Below are 12,768 nucleotides of genomic sequence, written 5' to 3'. Positions count from 1 at the left end.
CTATGTGTTGGCGAGTATGGAGGATATTTCAAATCAGGCGTTATGTCTGGTATCTGACAGCAGACCTGAGACCGTTACAAAGTTATCATTATCAGTGATGATTTTATATTTTTACAATAAAATCATAAGTTTTCGAAGTAATTACGTTTGAAATCTATTCGATGTGTTAGATAGAGAAGATCTTCAAGGAGGTGGGGAAGGGGTTTGAGCTTTCGCCCAACTGGTTAGCCAAGCCATTTTTCCTACCTATATTTGATGTTTTCATCACAACAGCACTCGTTCCGTTCTGTTCACTCTGTTTCTTACTGTTAATCCTTCAAACATACTTCTTATCCCTCTCAAAATTTTCTCCCATCCCCTCCCACAAATCCACCCTCCTCGTTCCCTCATCAACTATCTCCGTCCCGTACCTCATCCCCTCCCCAAGCCGCAGCTCCCTCTCAATACACTCTGCCAGCTCCTCTCCGGACGCCATACTCCGTCCCTCAATCTTTTCCATCGCCGTGCGCAGGAGCCTTGCTACAGACAACAAACTGTCGTGGTCCCTGATCGGCACATTCCTTGTTGCAACTGCCGCAACTCCAATCACCAGCACCTGCCCTGCCACTAACCCAGCTAAGATTCCAAATGCTCTTGGCCACTTGACTTCAAGATTCGTTACGATGTATGCGTCTGCCGACGTGGCGTTTGGATCGCGTGTTTTGCGTGGGAGCTCACGCTCAGCGCCGATGATGGCTAGGATGGGGAGGCGAGCTACGAGGTGGGCGATCTCAATTTCGAAATTGAGAGGGACGGGTTTAGTGTGAAATTTGGGCTCTAGGTAGAAGTAGTATGGTGTGTCAGGCAGCTCGAAGAGTTGGGGCTGGTGGATGCGTTCTGAGGAGGAGCTATAGACGCGCGCGACGAACTCGCCGCTCGGGCCAGAATAGTCGTAAAAGTAGTCGAAGGGGCTGATGCGGGGGAGGATGCCGGCTGCGTAGGGCAGGCGGGAAGAGTTGAAGTTGGAGAGAATGGAGGTGTCAAGGCCGGGGATGCCGGAGTTGGAGGTTAGGCAGGTGGTGCATTCGTAGAAGAAGGAGATGGTGCCGTTGCCGCGCCAGTTGACTACTGCGTATTGTGTTTCTCCCAGGTGGATGTCTGGGAAGAAGGTGGGGGCAGGAGGAAAGTTTGTTAGGAACTGTGCCGTACCCAGTCTAGTGTCACGGTGCCACATTCTACTTACATGTGGTCGCGCAGGCTGCTGGGTCGCCTATTTTAGATTCGTCCCAGTCCATAGCCCATGTATAGTGAGTTGTTAGTGAGTCGGGACCCGTTGCATACTGGCTCGCAGCATCCCCATCGAGGGCATCCAGTATGTACATGAACGTGGGGCTGTCTTGTGGGAGCGTGCTATTACCATCTTGTGGTGAGAGAGTGGTAAGTCTTGGTCCCGTGCCATATCAATGGATGAGTGGCTTGAACATGAAGATGCTCTGCTTACCAGATAGACTTCCTATCACCTTCCCATCTTCGTATACAGTTCTATTATAAACAACGCGGCCCTTACATGTGGACGAACTGTGCATAATCCTATCAGATGAAGGGTATTCTTCTGGTCCACGATACTCGCGGAGAGGATATGTGTAAGTGACTGCGCCAGTTTCGCTGTTGACACTACGTTTCAGGCCCAGCCCGCCAATGTCATTCATATTATAAGTTGAGGGGTCTGATCTATTGAATGGAGTAGGCACGTTCACTACTCCCGTGATGCTGAATCTAGCCGCCTGTGCTACACTCTCGCAGTTCTCTGTCAGCCCCTGTTACTACATGTGTAGGGAAAGACCCACCTAAATCCCGCAACATATAACTCTCTTGCATAAACCCCTTATTCCCAAAATCGTTGACCATAGCCGGGTAGACCACGCTCTCATTCATGCCATACGACAAACCAAAGATGGCAATGCTCAATCTCCCAATAATATTCACAACCAGATACAGAAGCACCACCCACGTCGTAGCCTTCCACTTCCTGAACCGTAACCTTCCCCTGTCCCAACCTCCAGAGTAATACCCCAGCAGCCTGAGCGAGCCCGAGGGATTAGCCATGCTCAAGATAAGGTTGACCTCCCGCGGAGTATGCCCCCGCGACGCCAGCAACGGCCAGCGCAAGGCTGCGCCCAGCACCACAAGCAGCGAGCCCACTGACAAGCTGACAAGCGACGAGAAGAGGATAGTCAGTGTGATGAAGATCCGTCGTTCCCACAGGTCCAGGCTAGGCTTGTCGGCGTGTAGGTAAAGGACGACCATAGTTAGGATGCTGAAAAGAACAGAGCTGGTTAGGCGCCAAGTAACGCTCCACCAGGGGAAGTTCCAGGCATAGTTAGATATGGTTGAATCGGAGTGGGCGTCGGGCTGGGGTTTGTCCAGGCAGTTTTCGCTGAGCAGCTGGTTTGAGGAGTCATAGTGATTAGAGGATGGGCCTCCTGAGTGATCGTCAGATGGGACTGGTTGGTATGAGTGACTGGAGGGCGGGTTTTCAACGTAAATATAAGGCGCGTCAAGGTTGTTTGAGGAATAGAAGGCTGTATTGTTTGAGTGATTAGTAGATGGTTGTGGATTGTCCGAGTATTCGCCTTGAACCATGGGAACGGGAAGAAAGACGTATCCTTGTGGAGTGAGCATCCATATCTTCAGCTCTTCAGGAGTTGTAGACTTAACCCGTATAGCTCATAGACGAAGACTACGAGGACAGTAAAATCCGACGAGGAGAGATGGGGTATCCAGGTTCATTCATGGTGGGATGCCCAATGAGTGGATATAAGTGTTGGGTAGTTTGGCTGGGGTACCTTTGAGGGTATTCCGATTGACCCTCTGCTAGGTCTGCTAGCTGCGGTGCATTGACAGCCCCCAAACGGGGGCATGGATAGAGTTGTAAGATGTGGCATGGTTTTGGTTGTTAGCCTCGTAACATAAAACTGTAGTCTCTGTGCAAAGGTTGCTAACATGCTAACAAACGAAAACTCCGGCCCCCACAGTTTAAGCGCAGGCCGTTACACAGCCGCAGAATAGCGGCCGAAATAGGAAGGTTTGCTGACATTCTGGTCAGGGGCACTATGCCGCCAGGTAGCTGGCTACGCCACGACCAAGCGTTGAGCCCATGGTTGGATGGTTACACAGAGTAGGGGAAGCAGCAGCCAGAAATCGATCCTGGTTACGGAACATGATTGGTGGCTTGCGCTGAAAAGGAGCTTTAGATAGCAGACAAGCTCACATGCTGTTAGCAAACATCAGGCATCCGCATGTAGACAATCATCACCGGCTGATGTGCCTATCAAGCTTTCAACTGCTGCAGAAACTAGCAGAGGACGGCGAATGAATATTTGGTTGAACTTCTGAAGCACCGATCGGGATTGAAATGAATCGTGTTCTATGGAAATTTTACATACGTAGCCGCCTTCAAGCTAGGTGACCAAACAAAAGAATAGCAAAGAGGTAACAGTGGACGCCTAGGCTTGCTTTGGTACATTCCATGGGAGTCAAGGTAAGCAAGGGACAAATGTCAGACAAAGCAAGGGTGATAATGAACGCATATCTGGTTGTTTTGTCGGATGCTTAAAAGGCCACTGGTAAAATGAGATTTCTCATTTTTACGAGCCATTTTACAGCAAAGTCATCTAAGGACAGAAAACTCTTCTCGGTATCGTCCGCTTGATTTGAGGAACACTGACTTCCAATGTATAAATACTGCACTATATGAGTCAGTTCAATATTGGTGAATAATCACGACCCCAAACACTTTAAACGTTCTTACAAACAGCTACTTCTGCTAAACATTATCTGCTTTACTCCTACAAACTTTTCCTAAGGAGTGATATCATGACCAGCCGACAGATACTCTATGATTGGAACACCCTCTCGAGCGCCGGATGGAGCTTATCATGGGATTATCCACAAGACGGGTAGCTCCGGGTCCAACATAGATAGTAACAACAGATCAAAATTTCAATGAGATTCAGTACTTCACAGAAATGCGCAAGACATGCATCAATTCGTGAGCCAATGGTCTTAAAGATTTGAACACACCTTGGTGAAGCCATCAACAGGGTAGGCTAGGAGGTGTTAATCATGTCTGGTGAAGACGCTGATGCTGATAATTATTTTACCACTGGAAATAGTGGAGTTCTCGGAAGACATCGACATGATGAATCAGGTCTTTGGACTCGTGTCATCCAAGACAAAGGCACTTACTGTGGTAACCCAGAAGTTCGTGAATGGCAGCTGGACACCGAAGGTAGCAATGGAAGAGACTCAAATCGTGCTAGAGATATTCAAATTGGCTTGATGTGAGTAAGTCCGTGTGTTTGACACATAGGGGTAAGGAACATCACCATGGTAGCTGACTACCTTGTTGGAAATCTCAATCATGCCCTCCTCCAATAGAGCGGCTCAAAATCAGTGCAGTAGGGAAAACACTCTCAAAGCATGAATCATGATACCCCACTGCACACTTGTGCCGAATGGCTAGATGCAACGATCGGGACACGGAATTGACAGGAGATTGGGGATCATAGTTTTTTTTTTTGACAATTTAGTGTGGTAAAAGAACTTGGTGTGACTGGGCCACTTTCTATTTTATTTAGTTATTTGTGTCACGACCAACAATGACTCTATCGGGGAGAGCAGCTTCCGTGCAACTCACTGATCAGAGTAGAAGGTAGTTGTGACCCATCAAACTCGGATATTTACCCCTAACAACTGAACATTGGGAAAGTGTTCCTCAACACCCAAGGATGTTGACTCTCAACAGTCTGTGCTGCTGAGGAAGAATGAAGAGAAGCCACAAGAGTACATGAGATGTATATAGATTCCAAGAAGAGCCATCCGGCCCAAGAAACTCTCCAGTCAGCAATACAACTCTTAAACCCATCCCAAGAGGTCTGTCTGGATCGTTATAATTTGGTACTATTTTTGTCAAGGTGCACTATTCCTTGGACACTCCGTTTTCCTTGATAGCCTTCATTCTCACTTCACATATTCTCTTAAGTCACATGGGGAAATAGTGATTAAGTTTCTCTTCCAAAATATACAGGATCCTTTTGAACATCAATTAAGCAAAGGTAGGGTTTAGGTAACAATCCTTAATATCTCAGGTTGCTAGTTCATCAGTAGCAAAACAAACACTGAACTAATCCTGCGTATATCATATGTGTTTAATCTTGTGCTTAGCAGCCACTAGATGGTCCATCTTCAATTCAATCTTGATCGGATTGTCTGGGGCACTGACTATCAGGATGGATGGTTGAGGCTTTGCTGACAGTGTTGAGATCTTAATTCTTCAGAAACCAAAGGCCTGAACGAGGAGAACGAGAGATGTTGAGAGAAGGTAGCGGTGCGTAGTTAGTAGGCCTGATGGAAGAAGAGTCCCTTGGAAACAAGCTTGAACTAGACGTGGTTGTAGAGGCTACCATTGATTTCTTGTCTGGTTATCTTTGCCAGTCATATTGTGTGATATCTCAGGATAATCAATCAAGCCTTATAAATTTAACTAAGGCTAACTCTCTGCCAAGGTTCCATAGTGTAGCGGTTATCACTTCGGATTCTGAGGAATCAGCTTGATTCCCTAAGAACCTTCCGACAACCCCGGTTCGAGTCCGGGTGGGACCTTGCGCTTTTGCCTGTACTTCCTTTTTTATATATCTCAATTTTTTGAATCAAGCTTCGTCCAGGAATCGCGCCGATTCTTTTTCTCTAATTATTATCTTCCTTTCTTAAGTTTTTGCGGGCTTGCATCACGCCCTTCCCCTCGTGGACCCACCCATCTCCACGCGTAAAGTATGAGAGAAACCCACCAGTTCTCATAACAACCCAACCTAACACCATCAGTCTATATCTTCTCTCTCCCTCTCTTTATCCCATCGAAACTTTCATACAAAACCTTCCCATTCGCTCATTCCCATCCTCACGCATCAGGTAATCCTCCACCGATCTCAACCCTAACCTCCTTACTCCACCCCATCCCCCCCTTCCCCTTGGTCAACTCCCACTCCACCAGCTCATACTCCCTTTCGCCCCTACCCGGATCCCCCTTCACCAAATCAAAAACCCTATAATCCGCATTCCAGAACCACCGCCCTGTCACCCCGACGCGCAAAAAACTCGAGTGCGACACTACGATGACAACTTCATCCTGACTCGAGTTAGATTCCATGAGCTGGTAAATCTCGCCCAGCGCTTCTTGGGCGCGTGCCAAGACAGCGGTACGCGTGTAATGGTACTTCGCTGCCGCGGAGGATGCTTTGTCCGGATAGACGGGGTCGTTGGCGCATTGGGTGAAGTCGACTTTGGGGAAGTCGGGAGCGAGTTGCGAGAGGGGCACGGGGGTGTCGCACGGTTTGGGGTAGAGCTCTGCTCATGAGTTAGCCCTCTCACACCTCGCGGCGTCTAGATAATGAATTGCGATGACTCCAAACTCACCCTGCCACCTAGCATCCGCTACAACAGGTACCTTCTCCCCCTCAATGAGCCAATCCAACGCGATGTGTGCAGTCTGCAGCACCCGGCGCATGGGGCTGACGATGATGCGCGAGACTTTTCGGTTGCGCAGAATGCCAGCGCGCAGAGCCTCGCGCAGCTCGGAGGCCTGCTTGTGGCCGTGCTCGGTCAGCGGCGGGTCGGGGACGCTATGGTATGCGACTGTGTTGTAGTCGACCCCCGGAAGGGAAGGCCAAGTGGTTAGCGGATTGGTTATGATGCGCTGGAGATTGGGAACCGGGATGCAGGATGAGGGGTCGGAGCTTACGGTCAACATTGTGTAAGGCCTCTGCGTGCCTGATGAGGATGATTGTCTTCGGCATGATATGTTTACCTATGTGTCAGACCTTGCTGTGTATTTGTGCGGGTTAGGGGTCGGTAAGTGGGCTTTGTTTGAGTCGGGAAATGTCGCGATTCATACGGCTGAACATTTGTGGATATAAACATGTCTTGGCCTCTTAGCAGTCCCACTTGCCAAGTCAGCTCACATATCTGTGCGAGATTATGAACTAAATAATGGGATTGACATGAGATGAGCTTGTGGAGTGTATCACATCAAATGTAAGTGCAGAACATGTGTTCAATAGCTAATCATTAAAGAAATAAGCAAACCGCTAACAGCCTGGTGCTCGGTTCATCAAGATTCAAGTTTCAAAGTCGGGCCTCTTCCTGGTCCAAATGATGACTGGTAAGAGGCTCAACTTCAATGACTTGGACTTATCACCTCATCAAAGAGTTGGCTCTCAATTGAACATACGAAATCATACCTCCAGCCAATGTAACTTCAAGTCAAAATACCAAACCAGTACCCAAAAGTTGAGGAAAATTCAAGAGGCCCCGTCATTCTATTAACCATGCAAACCCAAAGGCTCAACTCTCAGACAAAACTAGCCTCTTTCGTATCCAACCACACATAGCACATACTGCACGTCCTCCAACCCGGCTGCACCCCCCCTCCTCTCCCTTCTCATCTACAGAACTAACCACTGGCCTCAACACACTCAATCTCATCCCTCCTCTAAATGGACTCTCCTTCCAATTCTGCCACTGCTCACTCTCCTCCTCCAAATACCCCACCAACACGTCATGCCCACCACAGCCCGCATATACAATCCTAAATAAACCCAACACGCAATGCTCGACCTTCATCTTAGTCCAGCTGAACCTCCCCTTACACTCCCTGACCGTCTGTACAGGTATAAGCCGACGTCTTCGGAGAGCAGGAACACATCATTCCTTACCAGTTGTAACGGGTGACTTGGTCTGGTGCAGGCAGGGATTGACAATGGGTCAAATGGGTTAGATGATGGCCATTGACGATGTGGGGTGCGCAACGAAGTCAATTAATACGTGTAATAATCTTTTTGGTCCTCAGTGTCCTTGTGTTCGGGAGAGGAAAACCAAGAGAAGTCCGTCGTGTCCGACTGCCTTCCTTTAGAGAATCTTCTCGGCCATCCGGTTCATTCTTTTCGGTCATGCGGCTTCCAACTATCTCCTGAAATCAACTACTGGTTCGCGCCTCTCACAATCATTTTATCTCGGGTGTCCCTTGTGTCCCTTGTGTTTGGAAGTCAGGGATACCCATTTTCCTTGGACTTCCATGTCCGTGTAACACCAATGAAGCCCTCACGATCCATCTGCCCCCTTTGATAACCCGTTTTTTCAACGCCATCGTAACTCCCACAGCGCCGATCGGTCCACGGAGCATGTCACTTACCGGCAGCGAGGGGAGGACACACTCTCCCATAATTTCCGGTTCCTACTCTGCTCTTCTCCGCTATCTTGTAAGCCCTCCCGATCACCGACGCAGCGCCCGTAAGACGATCCGTCATCTGTTGGCGTCCCGCTCGTCCCGTGAATACGCCAGCCTTCTCACCAAAAGAGTTTGCTGCATAGACAACCCCCTGACCCCTCTTCGGCGCTACCCCAAAGACACCATCCAGTGTCAGACCAGACTTTTTTCTGATTTTGAGAGACAATACCCCTGGATAAAGATATCCGCATTTTCGAGGAAGTACAGCTTCGCCCGGCCTTCAGTGTTACGAAGATCGAGAACAACCGTATTTTGCCCGGCGGTAAGCGTTAACTGCAAGATATTCACGTCCTTCAATTGCGGGGGATGCACGCGGACCATGTTTGCTCCTAATGCTGCTAGGGTTGTCGGAATACATGGTCCAGCGATGAATCTGGTGAGGGAGGCGACCTTGATCCCAGCCAGGTGATGGCGGTCTGTAGAGTTTAAACGTGAGTAGGGGACAGGAAGTAAGGGGATCGAATGCGCGGGTTGCGTCCGGACATCGATGAGCGGCACAGCAGAAGCTTCAGGACCTGTGTGCGAGGCGAGCCAATGGGCTGGGGTATTGCAGATCGCGCCGCAGCGCCTGCAAAGGGCATACCGTGGTGCAGTTTGGCAGCTGTGAAGAGGGCAGTATGAGCGGCAATGCGGGCTGCTGCCGCGGCGGTGTTGGTAATGCTGGGGTTGTGGGGATCGATGCCCCTGGCACGGAGCATAGGCTCGGTATTGAGGGAGCCATGGGGGCTGTACCAGACGCTGGGAGTCGCCATAGGACAGATGCCTATTGCATGGAGGAGGAGAGCAGTCGCTTGCCAGCCGTGCACCCAGTCGGTAAGAAGGGATGTCAGCTTGCCCTGGGAGGGCTAAAGCCGGCGTTGACTCGCCATCAAGCCAAGCTAGGGTCATTGTGGCGAGCCAGAAGGCAGCATGCGTGGTGTTAATGGTGATATGGCGATGCTTGTTGCCTGCTCCACGGAGATTGGGAATCTCATCGGCGACCAGACAAACCATGGCATGCAAAGTTACTGCCACTGGAACGGCTTTCATTGGGCCCGGGATGACAGGGTACGTCTCCCCATGGAATCGTACCTTGCGTAACAGCTCCTCATCTTGCATGAATGGTCGAGTTCAAGACAAAAGTAGCCTCAAGATGCGCTCTGCTTCCTGCGGCACTGGCATGAAAACCCAGTTTGTGTAAGTATTGGGCCTGTAGAGATCGGGAATTGCGGGTTTTTAAGACAGTCTATGCTGACCCATTCTGACTAGCTAGGGCAGGAGCACAAATGAATTCGACAAGAGTTCCAGAAATCTCTGTTTCGAACTTGATCAGTGATTCTGTGCAATGAGATGGTTTTTGTATGGTCTGATGTCTCATACAAGAACAACTCCGCTGTGAGGAAAGAAGTTTCAAAAAAAAATCAAGGATCAAAGATTAGTTTTTCGCGCATGGTGTCGTGTCCAGAAGCGAGCGCAAAATTTTGTCGAGGTCATGAGTCAACCTTTAGTACAGTTCGAACCAAAAGGCATCATGATGAGAATTTGAGACACAGGTGTCACAAGGATTAGGAAGGAATAATACTATTGATGCATTTTCGCCGAGTTGATGCCCTTAACAGTTGGTGCCGCGGTCTAGCGTAGAGGTCGACGACAAACCATGACGGTAATCGCCATCTTCATCTCAGACGAAAGCCTGATTGGGGGCAATTCCGCCAATACTACCACCACGTTGGGAAGATATGAGGCTGGTCGCTGTTATCCATCACCAATGCGCAATGTGTGTGACAGACACAGCTTTAGACCCATTGTGTTGGAAGGAGTACGTATTATGATGTGAAAATTGACACTTAGCATTAGCCCGATCGATCTCATGTTGCATTGAAGGGCCAAGGGCCAAAGCCTGGCCCATCCGCTTGCAGATGTGCCCTTTACATTGAGTACATCTGTTTCGCAATTTTGAAATGCTATATCAGATCATAGAACGACCGCTTCTACGGGAGATATTGTTATCACTTCAGTGAGGAGGTGTAGTTAGATTGGTGATAGACCCTAAGGTAAGTGCCATCAGCTCACAGTCAGAGACCATTACGCTATGCAAGTAAGCAAGTGCTGCTTCGACTGTTGATTTACAACCAGAAACATGTGGCAAATGATGACTGATCTGACCGTCATGGAAAATTGTGCTGAGAGCAGGGAAAACCGCTGAATACTTCAGCAGAACTTCGAGAGTGAATGAAACGTCAGAAGACCGTCAGCCCGTCATGTTCGCGAACACTCTGAAACTCAACGTATGCAACATGATGCAGATGCATGGATGTTTTTGCGCGTTGTGGGCCGCATATGCAAAGCTGAGAAGATATTCTCTAACGCCAGTGTTGAGGTATTTTGGATACGATATGCGGCAGAATGGAACTTGAACCGTGCTCTTCTTTTTCTAGGCAGTGTAAGAATAGCATGACTGAGACAATGTAGAATTGACTGAATTTCCCATGTAGAACTCTCTGTTTACTGACACTTTGTTTCATTGCTGTAATGCAGGCTGCATCTAAGGCATGAACTGCAGGAGGGCTGCGCCATCGGGTGTTTTTATGGCGGTGTTGCTGAGCAAACACATAGAGTTATCATTCAGTGTTTGTAAGTTGGCATAATGATGAGATGTCCAGAATATTCCATGCCGAGTAGGTGATGTAGTAAAGGATGTGTTGTACGATGGAGTACATAATGGTGCTTGTCAGACAAGATAATGGCAATACACTGAGCTGTTTTTAGACATCGCTATAGATGCCCGACGGGACTGATATGTACTTGATCTGAGGCGTCAAGATTCACCACACTGAGTTGCTGCGGCATTGTGCCTTGGGATATGGCATGCATGTTACACAGGGCAACAACTAACTTGGTGGAGATGTTTGCTGGCACTGTCTATCGAAAATGTCGACTTGTAGTGCCATCTATCACACAAATGCCCATGGTTCGTAACCACAAAGAGTTGTCGTCACCCATCTTCGGGGCGACTCCGAGAGGGCAACAAAAGAGACGGCGTTTGTGAAACACAACTTGATAATGGGAGTGGAAGCCGGTATGCCAAGAGTCTTTCTCGCCAGATGTAACAGCTTGGCGGGCACAGTTGCCGGGACCCAGAGTGTGCCAAGAGGAGGACAGGATGGCATATGATGCTTGGCGATGGCGATGCGGGTCTGTATCAGAGTTCCTGGAGTCTAAATCGATAGGGGAACAATGAGCTGATGGGGGCAAAGGGAGGGGGTCGTGAGACTTTACCCGTCGGTTGGGTCTCAGGTCTGGGTTGTGGATGTAAGTCAAAGTCTTCTGTCTTGTAGCAAGGATGGAAGATTGAAGTAAGACTGGGCCTGAGAAGTTGCGTAGAAATTTTAAACCGCGGTAGCTGAGCGAACATCAAATGCCGCAAAAATCTTGGTGATGCTTCGAATCGACGTCTGACGGCTTTTTGGAATCGTAGGTGATCAAGTTTCTAGCTTTGCTGGTCGATGTCCGACAATCGAGGGATGTCTCTGAAATGAACAGAGCGGAAGGCGGTCAAACACCCGCGCCTTGGCGATGTGGAGGTCCAATGTCTGTGCCTTCTTCTGTTTATCTCTCATTTCAGTTCGGAGACCGAGAGCCGCGTGTGCAAGACGAGTTTCTGCATCGTCTGTGCCCAATGCCTCAGCGGTCAGCGCCGAAGCTCTGTGTGAACCCGTGCCAAGAGCGGCAGTGTGAGTCGACAAGATGGCAATTTCGAGGCCTCCTAGATGTCGCCAAGAGATCGGTGACACCTCTACGCCGTCCGTGGATTGTAAAGACTGGACATTGGAGCATCAGGCGACCGTTGCTAAGATCGATGGCCACACCGCCAAGCTGTTGTGCAGAACACCACGCGTAGTTTGCCCCTTGGAGGCTGTCAGGATGGAAAACGTCGCATCAGGGGCACGGGACACAGGGTTTGGAGCTGGATTGCGTAGGCGAGAAAAAACGAGGCCCCAAGATGCAGAATCATGACGCGTTCAGGCTGAGGGAGAGTCAGTGAGGTGTGTGTAGCACCATGATGACAAGTTCAGCCCTGAGCAACGTCAAAAATGGCCCGAATGGCCTTTCTGCTTTTCGACCCATCGAACTAGCCCGTCAAGATTTTGTTTTTTCCTGGTCTGGCTTCCGGTTGCGGGGCGATAATAAGATTTCGTCGATGGCTTTCCTCGTTGCCCGGGTTGCCCTGCGAGGCTGTGGCAGCCGGCTGTCCTGCAGGGGTTAATGTGTGGGAGGCATGCCGAATCGGGCCGTGATCCACGATGCCGAGAGGATCTGCATGGGTAAGAGCGTCTTGGCAGCGAGCCAAGCCTGCCGTGGTCGTCGCCACGAACCTCGAGCGAGAAGGTATCCGGACTCGGGGACTCGAAAAGGCAGGAGGCATTGCTCGTCCTCCAGAACGAGGAGCGATGTTGAAACTGGCT

The 12,768-nt window shown here is 49.5% G+C and overlaps 3 protein-coding genes and 1 non-coding gene across 4 annotated transcripts; 1 reads left to right on the top strand and 3 right to left on the bottom strand.

Moving 5' to 3' along the window:
- Window positions 1-316: 316 nt before the first annotated feature.
- Window positions 317-2,286, bottom strand: CTHT_0018710 (uncharacterized protein; the record flags this gene model as incomplete). Its single annotated transcript, XM_006692302.1, has 4 exons — window positions 317-1,107; window positions 1,223-1,399; window positions 1,559-1,768; window positions 1,827-2,286. The coding sequence occupies 4 exons, from the start codon at window positions 2,284-2,286 to the stop codon at window positions 317-319; spliced, it is 1,638 nt and encodes a 545-aa protein (XP_006692365.1).
- Window positions 2,287-5,545: 3,259 nt separating this feature from the next.
- CTHT_0018700 lies at window positions 5,546-5,643 on the top strand. The gene is made up of 2 exons: window positions 5,546-5,584; window positions 5,607-5,643. It is a non-coding gene; the product is annotated as a tRNA-Gln (tRNA).
- Window positions 5,644-5,938: 295 nt separating this feature from the next.
- Window positions 5,939-6,787, bottom strand: CTHT_0018690 (uncharacterized protein; the record flags this gene model as incomplete). Its single annotated transcript, XM_006692301.1, has 2 exons — window positions 5,939-6,384; window positions 6,454-6,787. 2 exons carry the CDS (start codon window positions 6,785-6,787, stop codon window positions 5,939-5,941), a joined length of 780 nt encoding a protein of 259 aa, XP_006692364.1.
- Window positions 6,788-8,748: 1,961 nt separating this feature from the next.
- CTHT_0018680 (uncharacterized protein) lies at window positions 8,749-9,421 on the bottom strand (the record flags this gene model as incomplete). Its single annotated transcript, XM_006692300.1, has 2 exons — window positions 8,749-9,168; window positions 9,395-9,421. The coding sequence occupies 2 exons, from the start codon at window positions 9,419-9,421 to the stop codon at window positions 8,749-8,751; spliced, it is 447 nt and encodes a 148-aa protein (XP_006692363.1).
- Window positions 9,422-12,768: the final 3,347 nt, after the last annotated feature.

The sequence above is a fragment of the Thermochaetoides thermophila genome, assembly GCF_000221225.1.
Source record: "Thermochaetoides thermophila DSM 1495 unplaced genomic scaffold scf7180000011815, whole genome shotgun sequence".
Classification (NCBI taxonomy): Eukaryota; Fungi; Ascomycota; class Sordariomycetes; order Sordariales; family Chaetomiaceae; genus Thermochaetoides; species Thermochaetoides thermophila.
The sequence above is the reverse complement of the archived record's forward strand: the minus strand, read 5'-3'. Positions and strand labels throughout refer to the sequence as shown.